The sequence below is a fragment of the Vipera berus genome (genome assembly GCF_964194415.1).
Source record: "Vipera berus genome assembly, chromosome: 5".
In the NCBI taxonomy this organism is placed as follows: Eukaryota; Metazoa; Chordata; class Lepidosauria; order Squamata; family Viperidae; genus Vipera; species Vipera berus.
Window position 1 is genome coordinate 98,149,649 of NC_138207.1, and position 14,013 is coordinate 98,163,661.

The window sequence follows — 14,013 nt, forward strand, 5'->3', positions numbered from 1 at the left end:
TTCTTTGTCCTGCCTTCAGGTGCTTTGGTGAACAGGTTGAACCCCTTTGCTTTGTGGAAGCCCTTCAAATATTGGAACACCCCAGTCCTTCTTTTCATTAAACTAAAGGTAAAGGTAAAGGTCCCCCCCGCACATGTGTGCTAGTCGTTTCCGACTCTAGGGGCCGGTGCTCATCTTCATTTCAAAGCTGAAGAGCCAGCGCTTGTCCGAGGACGTCTCCGTGGTCATGTGGCCGGCGTGACTAGATGCCAGAGGCGCACGGAACGCTGTTACCTTCCCACCAGAGCGGTCCCTATTTTTCTACTTGCATTTTTACATGCTTTCAAACTGCTAGGTTAGCAGAAGCTGGGACGAGTATCAGGCACTCACTCTGCTATGCGGCACTTGGGATTAGACCCGCCAAACTGCCGACTGTCTGATCGACAAGCTCAGCGTCCTAACCCACTGAGCCACCGTGCCTAGACATATCCAATTCAAAAGTCTTTCCCTTCCTCCTCCCATCAGAAATCAGGTCAGGAAACAAGAGAGGACTTAAAACAAAATTAAAACCAAAAGCTTCCAGAGACAAAGGCTAACACGGAAAGCTGAATCTTTTCTTCCAGTTACGTGCTTGTGATCCCATTGAGGAATTCTGGAAGAAAGAAAATCCCACTCAGAAAGGACGCAACCTCCTGAAGCGCATGAATGAAGAGTTATTGCTTTTAACACTTGTCAAAACTCAAGAGTTCTCACACACCCCTTTTTTTTAATAAAGCTATTGAAAATTTCTTTTGAGGACCTACAAAAAGAGAGAAGATGAGAGAGCGTGATGTAATATAGCACAATGCTGAGAAGCTTAAATCTTTGTAGGACCATTGCTTAGTGTCAATTATAGTTGATTACTCAAGAAAACTCTTGTGCAACAGTTATGTCCCTTTTTCTTTAGTATATATATAAAAAGAGGATTACATGGTACTAGCTGGTAATACTTCTCTGTGCTTCTAAGTGTTTCAGTTGGAAATATTATAGAATATATATACATATATAAAAATGTATAGAATATCATCCATCCATCCATCCATCCATCCATCCAGTGTCTTTCTAATAAATCTGTCTATCATTTCTCTGTGTTATCATCTATCATCTATCTATCTATCTATCTATCTATCATCTATCTATCTATCTATCTATCTATCTATCATCTATCTATCTATCTATCTATCTATCTATCTATCTATCTATCTATCTATCTAATAAATCTGTCATTTGTCTACCTTATCCATCCATCCATCCATCCATCCATCCATCCATCCATCCATCCATCCATCCATTCGTCTTTCTAATAAATCTATCATGTCTGTTATCTATCTATCTATCTATCTATCTATCTATCTATCTATCTATCTATCTATATCTATCTATCTATCGTCTAATAAATCTGTCATTTGTCTACCTTATCCATCCATCCATCCATCCATCCATCCATCCATCCATCCATCCATCCATCCATCCATCCATCCATCCGTATTTCTAATAAATCTATCATGTCTGTTATCTATCTATCTATCTATCTATCTATCTATCATCTATCTATCTATCTATCTATCTATCATCTGTTTAATAAATCTGTCATTTGTCTACCTTATCCATCCATCCATCCATCCATCCATCCATCCATCCATCCATCCATCCGTCTTTCTAATAAATCTATCATGTCTGTTATCTATCTATCATCTATCTATCATCTATCTATCTATCTATCTATCTATCTATCTATCTATCTATCTATCTATCTATCTATCTATCTATCTATCTATCTATCTATCTACCTACCTACCTATCTGTTTAATAAATCTGTCATTTGTCTACCTTATCCATCCATCCATCCATCCATCCATCCATCCATCCATCCATCCGTCTTTCTAATAAATCTATCATGTCTGTTATCTATCTATCTATCTATCTATCTATCTATCTATCTATCTATCTATCTATCTATCTATCTATCTATCTATCTATCTATCTATCTATCTATTTAATAAATCTGTCATTTGTCTACCTTATCCATCCATCCATCCATCCATCCATCCATCCGTCTTTCTAATAAATCTATCATGTCTGTTATCTATCTATCTATCTATCTATCTATCTATCTATCTATCTATCTATCTCTATCTATCTATCTATCTATCTATCTATCTATCTATCTATCTATCTATCTATCTATCTATTTATCTATCTATCGTCTAATAAATCTGTCATTTGTCTACCTTATCCATCCATCCATCCATCCATCCATCCATCCATCCATCCATCCATCCGTGTCTTTCTAATAAATCTATCATTTGTCTGTTATCTATCTATCATCTATCTATCGTCTAATAAATCATTTGTCTACCTTATCCATCCATTTATCCATCCATCCATCCATCCTTCCAGTGTTTCTAATAAATCTATCATTTGTCTGTTATCTGTCTGTCTGTCTGTCTGTCTCTGTCTGTCTGTCTGTCTGTCTATCATCTATCTATCTATCTATCTATCTATCTATCTATCTATCTATCTATCTATCTATCTATCTATCTATCTATCATCTATCTATCTATTACCATCCAGTTGCACTCATGTCCATTATGAAGAAGTGTTTTGAGTGGTTAAAGGAGTATATACTGTATTGTTTCATGTTTTCCTCCTACGTTTGACCTCATTACAGCTTGCTTATCGGAAGAACGGCTCTACAGACGACACACTTTCTTGTGTGCTTCATCTTAGTTTGGTGCACCTGGAGGAGGAGAATACTCACGTGGGAATGCCATTTGTTGGTTTTAATTCAGCGTTCAACACAATCATTCCTCAGCATTTGGTGAACAAACTGGGCCTATTAGGTTTTAATACTTCCTTACATAACTGGATAGACCCTAGTTCGTGCGAGTTGGAAGAAAAGTTTCCAATTAATTCCATTTATTTTTTTTTTGGAGTATGGGTTCCCCACAGGGCTGTGTTTTGAGTCCGTTACTGTTCACTCGGATGACGCATGACTGCTGGGCTAAGTCTGCTATGAATCATACTGTGAAATATACGGATGATCCGGCAACGGTGGGTCTGATTTGGGCTGACAACAAGATTCTTATAGGGAGAAGGTGAAGGCTTCGGTGGACTGGTGGAACAAAAATAACCTGGTTTTGAATGTTAATAAAACAAAGGGTTTTATTTATTTATTTATTCAAGGTTGACTCAGCCTTCCATCCTTCCCAGGTAGGTAAAATGAGGACCCAGATTGTTGGGGGCAATTAAGCTGACTTTGTAATAATGCCGCTTGGGGGTGTGTGTGAAAGCCCTAATAAGCAGGCATATACATAGAATGAAGGCTACTGCTAAGCTTGTAAGCCGCCCTGAGTCTTCGGAGAAGGGCGGGATATAAATGGAATTAAAATAAAATAAAAAATAAAGGGGATCATTGTTGATTTGAGAAAGTCTATCCAAACTGACCACCCTTCAGAAGTAGCGAACTTTTGATAGAACCCAAAAATCATGACAGAGCAGAATAATGACAGTAACGACAGGCTAATTTAGAGCTGATAACTGTGTATTTGTCTAAGCTTTCCCTTCACACTTGAGGGAGTGGTCCAGGAACAAATACATGATGGGAAGGTTTGCCTGTTTTACCAGGTTTACAGAAACATTTCTTGTGTTGTCCAACAATCCCTGTAAGACAAAATGGGGGAAAAAAAGAGAGAATAAACTTAATTGAAATAATGTGATATACAGAAATCTCTACCAAATGATAGCTTTCAAGAATCATATTGAAGAAAAAACAAAACAAGTCTAGCACAGTCAATATATAAGGCAGGTTAGATTGAGAGATTAATTGAGATTAACTGAGGAGATTCACAAATGACAGGGGACTAGGATGCCCCAATCGCTAGTCTGACATTCTATGCATTGGGCTATGTTGGTGGTGAATAACAGGACTAAAATGTCCAGACAATCTCGACCTGGGCAAAGCTAGACTAAACTGTAGAACTATCAAACGAGAAATCAAGATGGAGATGATGACTGTTTTTTTAAGGTAGTAAGACAGTCAAGAGGAAAGTTATTTGTAGACACCCTTAGTTCAGTTTAGGCTTCTACCAGCTGACTTCTAATATAACGTGGACAAAATAACATTGCCAAATAACACTCACCTGTAGAATAGGCTGTGGTTTCAAAATACCAGCACATCTCCTTTGTAAGAGACGGAGTGGCAAAACATGGGGCAGAGTTAAAAGAGGGAGCAGCCTAGAATCCCTACGTGGGCACATAGCCAGACTAAATGCAACCCTCCCAGACCTGCCGAATGCCTATTTACCCATATCTAACGCCAAGCACCCTGTCAACAAAAATGTGCATAGTCAAGGCTATGGTCTTCCCAGTTGCAATGTATGGCTGTGAAAGTTGGACCATAAGAAAGGCTGAGCGCCAAAGAATTGAGGCCTTTGAACTATGGTGCTGGAGGAGACTCCTGCGAGTCTCTTGGACTGCAAGGCGATCAAACCGGCCGGTCCTAGAGGAGATCAACCCTGACTGCACTTTAGAAGGCCAGATCCTGAAGCTAAAACTCAAATACTTTGGCCACCTAATGAGAAGGAAGGACTCGCTGGAGAAGAGCCTAATGCCGGGAAAGGTTGAGGGCAAGAGAAGAAGGGGACGAGAGAGAATGAGGTGGCTGGATGGAGTCACTGAAGCAGCAGACGTGAGCTTAAAGGGACTCCAGAAGATGGTAGAGGACAGGAAGTCGTGGAGGAACATTGTCCATGGGGTCGCGATGGGTCGGACACGACTTCGCAGCTAACAACAACCAACACCAAGCAGGTGTTACCCATTAGTAGAGAAGATTCCTATCCATAGGGCTGTTTAGCAATAAATTGGACCTTCACTGTGGACCATCTGACACCTTTTTGCTACTCATTAAAAAGAGACCCTCTTTTTCCTGAGCCTGACACCGAGCAGAAGAAATATCCAGCTCTTTCGAGAAGAGACTGGACAGCCATTTGTCTGAAGTGGTCTAGGGCAGGGGTGTCAAACTCAATTTCATTGAGGGCTGCATCAGTATTGCAGTTACCCTCAAGGGGCCGGGTGGTGTGGCCTACCAGGTGGGCGTGGCTAGAGTGTGTATGGCCTACTGGGTGGGTGTGGCCAGCTCTACATCGTTCGCTTCAAGGGTGCCTATGGGGGCCTGGGCAGGAGTGGGGCAGATCTGAGGGTCTCTGGCAGAAGGAGGGTCTCTGGGCCTGGGCCAAGGCAGTGGGGGTCGTTCCCTCACTGTTTCCAGGATGGCTTCGCGGGCCGCATGAAACCACTTCGCGGGCCAGATCCGGCCCCCGGGCCTTGTGTTTGACATGTCTGGTCTAGGGTCTCCTGCGTGAGCAGAGGGTTTGGACTAGATGACCTCCGAGGTCCCTTCCAAGCCCGTTATTCTGTTTTGGGAAATCAATTCATTAAAAGCATGGCGTTCCCTTAAAGCAGTTGTTACCTATTCCCCCAACTTGCTGGAAAGCTTGAAAAAGAAAAAAGAAAAAAGAGAGGGGCTGTTTTAATAATTGGGGGAGAATGAGAGAGAGAGAGAGAGAGAGGGGGGGGGGGTGTCCTGGCTTCACCTGAGGCGCAAAGCAGCTATTTCGAAAATTTGATCAAAGCATGCCAAGGAGAGGCCTGCATTTATGCTGATAGAAACTGACAGGAAACATACTTCTGTCCATGCCGGGCAGGTGTTTCTTCATTTTGCACAAGCATCTCCTTCTCGTTCTTGACCCTAAGGAATAATGGTAATTAAAAATAATTTCAAAAAAAAAAATCCAATAAAGGAGGAGGAGGAGCAGGAGGATGAAAAGAAAGGAGGAGGGGCAGAACGAGGAGAAGAAGGGAGGAGGAAAAAGAGAAGGAGGAGAACGAGGTGGAGGAGGAAAAGAAGGGAGGAGGAGAGGGAGGGGGAGAAGGAGGAAATGAAAGTAGGAGGAGGAAGAGGAGGAGGAGGGGGAGGAGGAGGAGGAAGAAAAGAAAGGGAAAGAAAAAAGAGAAGGAGGGGGAGGGGGAGAAGGAGGAAACGAAAGGAGGAAGAAGAGGAGGAGGGGAGGAGGAAGAAGAGGAGGGGAGGGGAGGGGAGGGGGAGGAGGAAGAAAAAGAAAGAAGGAGGGGGAGGGGGGAGGAGAGGAGGAGGAAGAAAAGAAAGAAGGAGGGGGAGGAGGAGGAGGAGGGGAAGAGGAGAAGGAAGAAAGAAAAGAGGAAGAGAGAAGGAGGGGGAGGAGGAAACGAAAGGAGGAGGAAGAGGAAGAGGAGGGAGAGGGGGAGGAGGGGAGGGAGAAGAAAAGAAAGGAGGGGGAGGGGGAGGAGGAGGAGGGACAAAAGAGATAAGGATCAGGGAGTAGGACGTGCTTCGCTTTACAACCGTGCTGGTTTGCTTGCAACAAAAGGTTTGCAAAACTGGGGGCACCTCCTTCACCAGTCCTCTGGCTTAGAAACCGAAGTCCCAGTTGTAAATCCAGGACTGCCCTGCCCCGCGTAAGTATTTTCCTCCGCTTGATGCCGAAAGTCACAATCAAAACACAGATATTTTTTTTGACACCCATCGATGCCCATTGTACTCGCTTTCAAAAGGTCACTTCTTTAAGCATTGCTTCCCTATTGCGCTCCGCGGGTTTTCTGACACCTCGAAATGGCCACAAAATACGGACAGGTGAATTCAAAAGTTGCAATGGAAAACCTTTAGTCACAGCGCCAAAGAGTACCCTCCGTTACAAACAGAAATTAATACTCTAGTTGGGTACAACTAGCTCAATTGTGCGCAACTGAAATCCAGATTTTTGAAATCTTTTTCTTTCTTTCTTTCTTTCTTTCTTTCTTTCTTTCTTTCTTTCTTTCTTTCTTTCTTTCTTTCTTTCTTTCTTTCTCTTTCTTTCTTTCTTTTTCTTTCTTTCTTTCTTTCTTTCTTTCTTTCTTTCTTTCTTTCTTTCTTTCTTTCTTTCTTTCCTCAACCTTAGTGAAATTTGTATTTAAATGCATGTATGGGCAATGTTATTTGGAGGTCAGCCACAAGCCATCTTAGGCTTGTGTGCTTTCTCTCTTTCTTTCTTTCTTTCTTTCTTTCTTTCTTTCTTTCTTTCTTTCTTTCTTTCTTTCTTTCTTTCTTTCTTTCTTTTTCTTTCTTTCTTTCTTTCTTTCTTTCTTTCTTTCTTTCTTTCTTTCTTTCTTTCTTTCTTTCTTTCTTTCTTCTCTTTCTTTCTTTTTCTTTCTTTCTTTCTTTCTTTCTTTCTTTCTTTCTTTCTTTCTTTCTTTCTTTCTTTCTTTCTTTCTTTCTTTCTTTTTCTTTCTTTCTTTCTTTCTTTCTTTCTTTCTTTCTTTCTTTCTTTCTTTCTTTCTTTCTTTTTTCTTTCTTTCTTTCTTTCTTTCTTTTTCTCTTTCTTTCTTTCTTTCTTTCTTTCTTTTCTTTCTTTCTTTCTTTCTTTCTTTCTTTCTTTCTTTCTTTCTTTCTTTCTTTCTTTCTTTCTTTCTTTCTTTTTCTTTTTCTTTCTTTCTTACGATAGTGAACCCTTTCCTCCCCCCCCTCCCCAAACCTTGAGTACGTCCATTGTGATGTGACGTTAGGAAGTTCCCATCCGGAGGCACCGTCCCGTGATTGCAAAAAGCATGCTAAATGGATCCAATTCGTTTCTCAATTCGGCTTGCCGGTTCTTTGGGAAATTAACATGTTTATGAATTAAACGGCCTGGAGCCGAAAACTTACCTGCCCCGTCAGCTGAGGAAGTCCCAAAGCAAAGAATCAAGATAAACAGCAAGGCCAAAATATTCCAGATCCTCATCTCAGCTAACGTAGGAACTTCTGTCCCTTAGAATAAACCTGAGGAGTTTTAACAGTAGGCTTTATCTATACGGCATATAAAACCTCGCGTAATTGCGACGGGTGGAAAGAATCTTGATTTTTATATCGTGTAGAAGGGGAAGAGGGCCAATAGCCACCCTTCTGATACTCGGAGCTGGAGATTTGCCAAAAAAATGTCACTGCAAAGGGAACTTTGGAGTTGATAGCTCCCGTTTGATCATGTTGGACTCTGCTTCAAGGACTCACAAAATTATAAAATTTACAACCCGGAAGAGAACTCACGGCCATCTATTGTAAACCCTTCGTACAAAAAAAAAAGCCAATGCAATCCTGGGCTGCACTAATTGAGTGATGTGAATCAACAACACGTGATGTATCAGTACCGCTTTACAAAGCCTTAGCACGGCCACATTTGGAATAGTTAACTGCCTCCAGTTTGGGTCCCTACAATATAGATACTGTAAGTTGTTGAGGCTCTGGAAAGAGTGCGGAAAAGAGCAACAAAAATGATTAGGGGGCTGGAGGCTAAAACAGACGAATAACAGCTGCAGGAATTTTTTATTTTATTTTAATCCCATTTATATCCCGCCCTTCTCCGAAGACTCAGGGCGGCTTACAAGCTAAGCACAAATCAATGTGCTTAGCAGTAGCCTTCATTCTATGTATATGCCTGCTTATTAGGGCTTTCGCCCCCCCCCCCAAGCGGCATTATTACAAAGTCAGCTTAATTGCCCCCAACAATCTGGGTCCTCATTTTACCTACCTGGGAAGGATGGAAGGCTGAGTCAACCTTGAGCCTGGTGGGACTCGAACCTGCACTAATTGCAGGCAGCTGGTGTTACTTAAGGAGGCATTAGCCCACTGCTCCACCAAGGCTCCTTAGGCATGTCTAGTGTAATGAAAAGGACTAGGGCAGGGGTAGGCAACCTCGGCTCTTTGATGACTCATGGACTTCAACTCCCAGAATTCCTGAGTCAACTGACTCAGGAATTCTGGGAGTTGAAGTCCATGAGTCATCAAAGAGCCGAGGTTGCCTACCCCTGGACTAGGGTGCTGCAATAGTTCTCCAATATCTAAGGGGTTGCCACAAAGAAGAGGGATTTAACTTATTTTGCAAAGACCAGAAAACAAGACAAGAAACAATGGATGGAAAATAATCAAGGAAAGAACCAACTAAGGAGAAATTTACTAACAGTGAGGACAATTAACCAGTGGAACAGCTTGCCTTCCAGAAGATGTGGGTGCTCCATCACTGGAGGATTTTAAGAAGAGACCGGACAGTCTCTTGTCTGGATGGTATAGGGTCTCCTACTCTGAGTACGGAGTTGGACTAGAAGACCTCTAAGGTCCCTTCCAAATCTGTTATTCTGCTACTTTGATTAAACACATGCTCAGTCCTTTGGTTCAAGATTTATGGCAGGATTATGGCAGTGTCTGAAATGGTATATAGGCTCACCTGTTTAAGCAGGGGGGTGGTGGGGTCAGACTAGATGACTTTAAATTTGGCAAACCTTGACTGTGTCAAGATTTGGGTTCCCCCCCCCCCCACCATCTAAAGATTGTCACTGCCGTTTCTGCACATCTTCCCGGGATCACCACCGATAGATAGTGAAACAGTCCACTCCTCTCAAGTAGATTATCCTCTCGGTTCCTTTGAGACTCGAATCGTGCTCCATTGAGAAAACGGGAAGTAATCCATCAATATCTTTGCTGGATCTGTGATGTTACACTATGGTGGCTAATCTCTTGGTATTTCCCAAAGGGAGGACTGATAAGAGATTGTGCCTCTTTGAGGAAGTAAAATCTGGTCGCATTTCCCCCCCCTGCCCCCCGAATGGACGGATAGCTATACTGCTTGCATGTCCACGTCTAACGCCAAGAGGTGCTGTGCATAAATCTGTTCCCACAGGCGAGTTGTTGACTGGACCAAGACATTAATTCTACGTGATAAGATCCATACACAGCAGTGGAACACGTTTATGGGCCGTAACAGAAGGCAACCTGTATAAATTCTTGGGAGGCAAAAGAAAAAATAAAATAAAAAAGGTGGAAATGTAAAGGTATGCAGTGAGACCAAGTATCAAAGTTCAAGACTCATACACAAAACGGTCTTTGATACACCTAGGTTGGGCAGGTGTGACAAGGCCACCCTTTTATTTATTCAAAGATTAGACCCTGCTGGAAAAAACACAACCTGCTCTTCAGGATTTCGTGATTAGGGTGTCTGCAATTCCCAAGTGAGTGGGTGAATCCACTTCCTTATTGTCCATGGAACTCTGTGTCGAAGGTCTACATGCTTTCTGAAGAAAGTTGGCCAAAAGGTTTGACCCCCACCTGTCCCCCAGAAGCAAGACATGGAATGGTGGGTCAGAGATGCTCCTTTCCCATCCTTAAGACACAAAACCCCAGTTTTATAACAACAGACTACTTTCATACTTACTGTCCGGACCCCTTCATTTAATATTTTCGGGGCTCTGCCATTCCGATGAGGGGGGAATTTCCCCCCCTCCCCCGTTGGGAGGGGAGGGCTCACGGATGCATTTCCTTTACTTTGTTCTGTCCATCTTGGATGTATCTCTGAGAGTGTGAAAAGGGAGAGGAGTGTACCAGGGGCCATAGGCCTTATCTCCACTCTGTTGTAAAGATGTTGCGATGTGTTGGCACAGCAAGATCTTATCGCTCCGGTTCTCGGAACAACTTCTCACCTGTGGATTGGCTAGAAGCGACCACACTGGGGAGGGTCACATGAAGGGACGTTTTAATGTAACATTTTGCGCGGGAATTCTTTAGATCTTGCCTTGCCTTTCTGCTTTCACTACCTCTCAATGAAAGTTCCTGTTGGAACAATGCCAGCTTCAAGAGTTCTGCTTTCTTGGGAGGGCTAGCTGAAGGAGGACCTTAAACTTATGACTGTTGCACCATCCCTCTGGTCACATGATCAAAATTCAAACGCTTGGCAACTGGTTCATATTTAGGACGCTTGCAGTGTCTCGGGGTCATGTGATCCCCTTTGGCGACCTTCTGACAAGTCAAGTCAATGGAGAAGCCCGATTCCCTTAACAACTGTCTTACTAACTGAACAACTGCACTGATTCACTTAAAGAGTGGTGGCAAGAAAGGTCTTGAAATGAGACAAAACTCTGCTTAACGTCTCAGAAATTTTGGGTTCAACTGTGGTCATACGTTGCAATTGCATACTGCAATGTCTTCCATTATTTAGGCTCTTTCTGCAAGACTACTCAAGTTACAGAATCCATACTGTGCTGAATCCACATGTTAAGATTGATGCAGCTGTATTCATATTTCTGAACTGTATGCTTAGCTTTCTCAACTGTAGGTTATTTTTTTTTAGCAAGGCAGCAAAACAATATCCATTTTGGGGTGTATCAGAAGTTGTCAACACACACGATTCTGTTTCCACAATAGATGGAAGGCCCGTTGCTAATTCCGTTTATATGTTGCTCATTTTGTAAGCCAACTTGAGTCCTTCTGCATACGACACAAATGGCAGTGGAAATTTTATCTAAGACATAGTGAAGCTATTGCACTAAGGTCTGGGTTATACCTAGATCAGTGATGGTGAACCTTTTAGAGACCAAGTGCCCAAACTGCAACCCAAAACCCACTTATCGTCGGGTGCCAGGTGGGCGTGGCCCATTGGGTGGGTGTGGCCCATTGGGTGGGTGTGGCTGCGGTGGTAACGGCAGACTGGGTGGGACTAAAAAGTTCAATCAATCAATTCTAACTTTGCGAGATCTTTTTTTTCCCGCGAGAAGTTGATTGAACTTTTTTTTTTTGCACACGGTGGTGGAGGCCTAAAGCGAAAAGGTTTTATAAAACCCAGTTGAAGGCCTACGACTGGGGCAACGGCACGCGTGCCCACAGAGAGGTTCTCACCACCATTGACCTAGATTTCACTATGGTCTATTTAGTAGCATTACATCTATAACTTAATTACAATATGAATGGAGCAATATTTTCTAATCTGGTATGTACTAAGGTGCCCGTGCCGTTGGGCAATTTGGGAAGTTGTGTGGCTCTCCCAATGGATCTCCAAGAAGCTGTGCTCTAGTGTGCCAAAGACAATAAGACTCACAAAATGTTGTGCGAGGACTTCATTTATTAAGAGCCGATAACATAGATTGACACTATACATTGCAGAATTGCTGTATCTGTGAACGAAATGAGACTATTACAGAATGATGGGAGCTTCACATCATTTTGAATGTATTTTCTCTTTTATAGGTTTATGTGCAACTGGTTCTCCCAGCCCATAATTCTGGAATGACATATAGAGTCCCGCTTAATATTCTTTTGAGAAATCCCTATCCAGTTATCAAAAGGAAGGGCCAGTTGGAGGCTAGTATTTGGCAGAGGATTTTGAGAAAAAACCATGGCTGTAGTTGATTGAGGTCCCCTCCTGACTTTGGGGCAGAACCGTAACCCCAAGAAAGAATTTTTTGCTATTCTCCACTGTTCATCATTACGGGCATAATGGTTTAATCACTTTTAATTTTTGTATTCTGTTTTTTATTATGTATTGCCCTGTGTCCTTCGGGAGAAGGGCGGTATACAAATTAAATTATTAAATTAAATTAAATCTCTACATCAAATTTCCACCATGAGGTCTGTTCCAAAATAAGCCAATTTCAGGTAGCAAATATGCGTGGGTAGCTTCCTGATTTTCCACTGAAATGATTTTATAATTCCTGAACCTGTAGCTGAATTCAATTGTTGCTAAAGAGCATCAACGGACCTCTGGGCCTACGACGCCAGACCACAGAGTGGCAGGGAGACACCTTTTGAAAGGAGAAGAGAACTTAGCAACTGCTATAAATATAGATTTATTGACATGAACTTCTTTTCCATTTCAAAAAACCTCTCCAATCCAAATAAAGTGATTTGAGTGGCATGTGCAAACTGGTTTCCACTGGATGCTTTGACAAATTGCCAACTGGAAACCAAGACCTAAGACATGCTGACCAAGAAGAATTTCAAGACTTAAATACTTAGAATATCAAACGTCTATGTGAAAGCTGCTTGGGCGCAAGAAACATTTTATTCTAGTTTGCACTAAGAAGAGAAACTGACTGGTGACCTGTCAGCGCAGCTGCATCTACTTCTTCCTGCCGCCACCGCCAGCAAGCATGGTAGCCACTCTGATGAAGATATTGAGGGTGTCCATATAAATGCCCATACACCTGGAAAAGAGGACACAAGGAGATTTCTTGGAGAGTCCAGCCATAAAACATGTAGTTGACTTGTTACGTCAAAGAATGTCGCACTGTTGAACTATTCTGTATTCTTTCAACGAAAGCTGTTCTTTTGCAAATAAAGTCAACTACTCCTCAATAAAGTCAACTACTCCTCAATGTTATTTTTACTGGCCGACGTGCGCGTACGTTTTCTTTCAGCTCTGAAAAACCTACCCGAAAATGACTGATCTATACCAGTGTTGATTGCTGGTTGTGGAATCCTGGAAGTTGAAATCCACGCATCTTAAGTTTGCCAAAGTTTAAAAAAAACAACAACCTAATCTATACATTTTTTTTAAAAAAAAGTTGTAAAACTACTCAGACATTAGTGAGATGGGCAACGTATTAACTGAATAAATAGCTAAACAGCTAAGACAGATAAAATACAAATGACACAGGCTATGGTTTCAGTATTCTGAACTTGAAGATATGTGGACTTCAACTCCCAGAATTCCTCAGCTGGCACGAACACATCTTCAAATTGGGCGCCTCCCCAAACCTCCCCAAACGTCGGCAGGTCTCCGTTCCTCCTGCCGACGTTTGGGGAGGTTTGGGCGCCTCCCCAAACGTCGGCAGGTCTCCGTTCCTCCGCGCAGACCTACCGACGTTTGGGGAGGTTTGGGCGCCTCCCCAAACCTCCCCAAACGTCGGCAGGTCTCCGTTCCTCCTGCCGACGTTTGGGGAGGTTTGGGGAGGCGCCCAAACCTTGCAGAAAATTGCAGAAAACCCCTCGTTTAACAGTCCACACTGAGCTTTGGATTTAAAAGACAGAATCTGCTGGGTTTGAACTGAATTTAAATTTTAAGTAATAACAGGCTGACTTTTGAACAATCATTAATATGCAACTACTAATAAATTAATAAGCAATCACTCATGCATTAATAACAATCATTAATATGATGGCAGGAGGTTCACCTCAGGCTATTG

The 14,013-nt window shown here is 42.4% G+C and overlaps 1 protein-coding gene across 6 annotated transcripts in view; it reads right to left on the reverse strand.

Annotated features, from left to right (window-relative positions):
* Nucleotides 1-3,546: 3,546 nt before the first annotated feature.
* GHITM (growth hormone inducible transmembrane protein) overlaps nucleotides 3,547-14,013 on the reverse strand; it is a 31,793-nt gene continuing 21,326 nt past the window's right edge. For 2 of the 6 annotated variants that reach the window (XM_081329753.1, XM_081329754.1), the window contains exon 9: nucleotides 11,932-13,032. In XM_081329753.1, the coding sequence (XP_081185879.1) occupies nucleotides 12,948-13,032 (85 nt within the window). In that variant the 3' untranslated portion in view covers nucleotides 11,932-12,947. Of the gene's footprint in view, nucleotides 3,682-5,612; nucleotides 5,768-11,931; nucleotides 13,033-14,013 lie in introns of those variants that run through there. The other 4 variants (XR_014026712.1, XR_014026713.1, XM_081329756.1 and 1 more) reach the window with 4 other exon arrangements.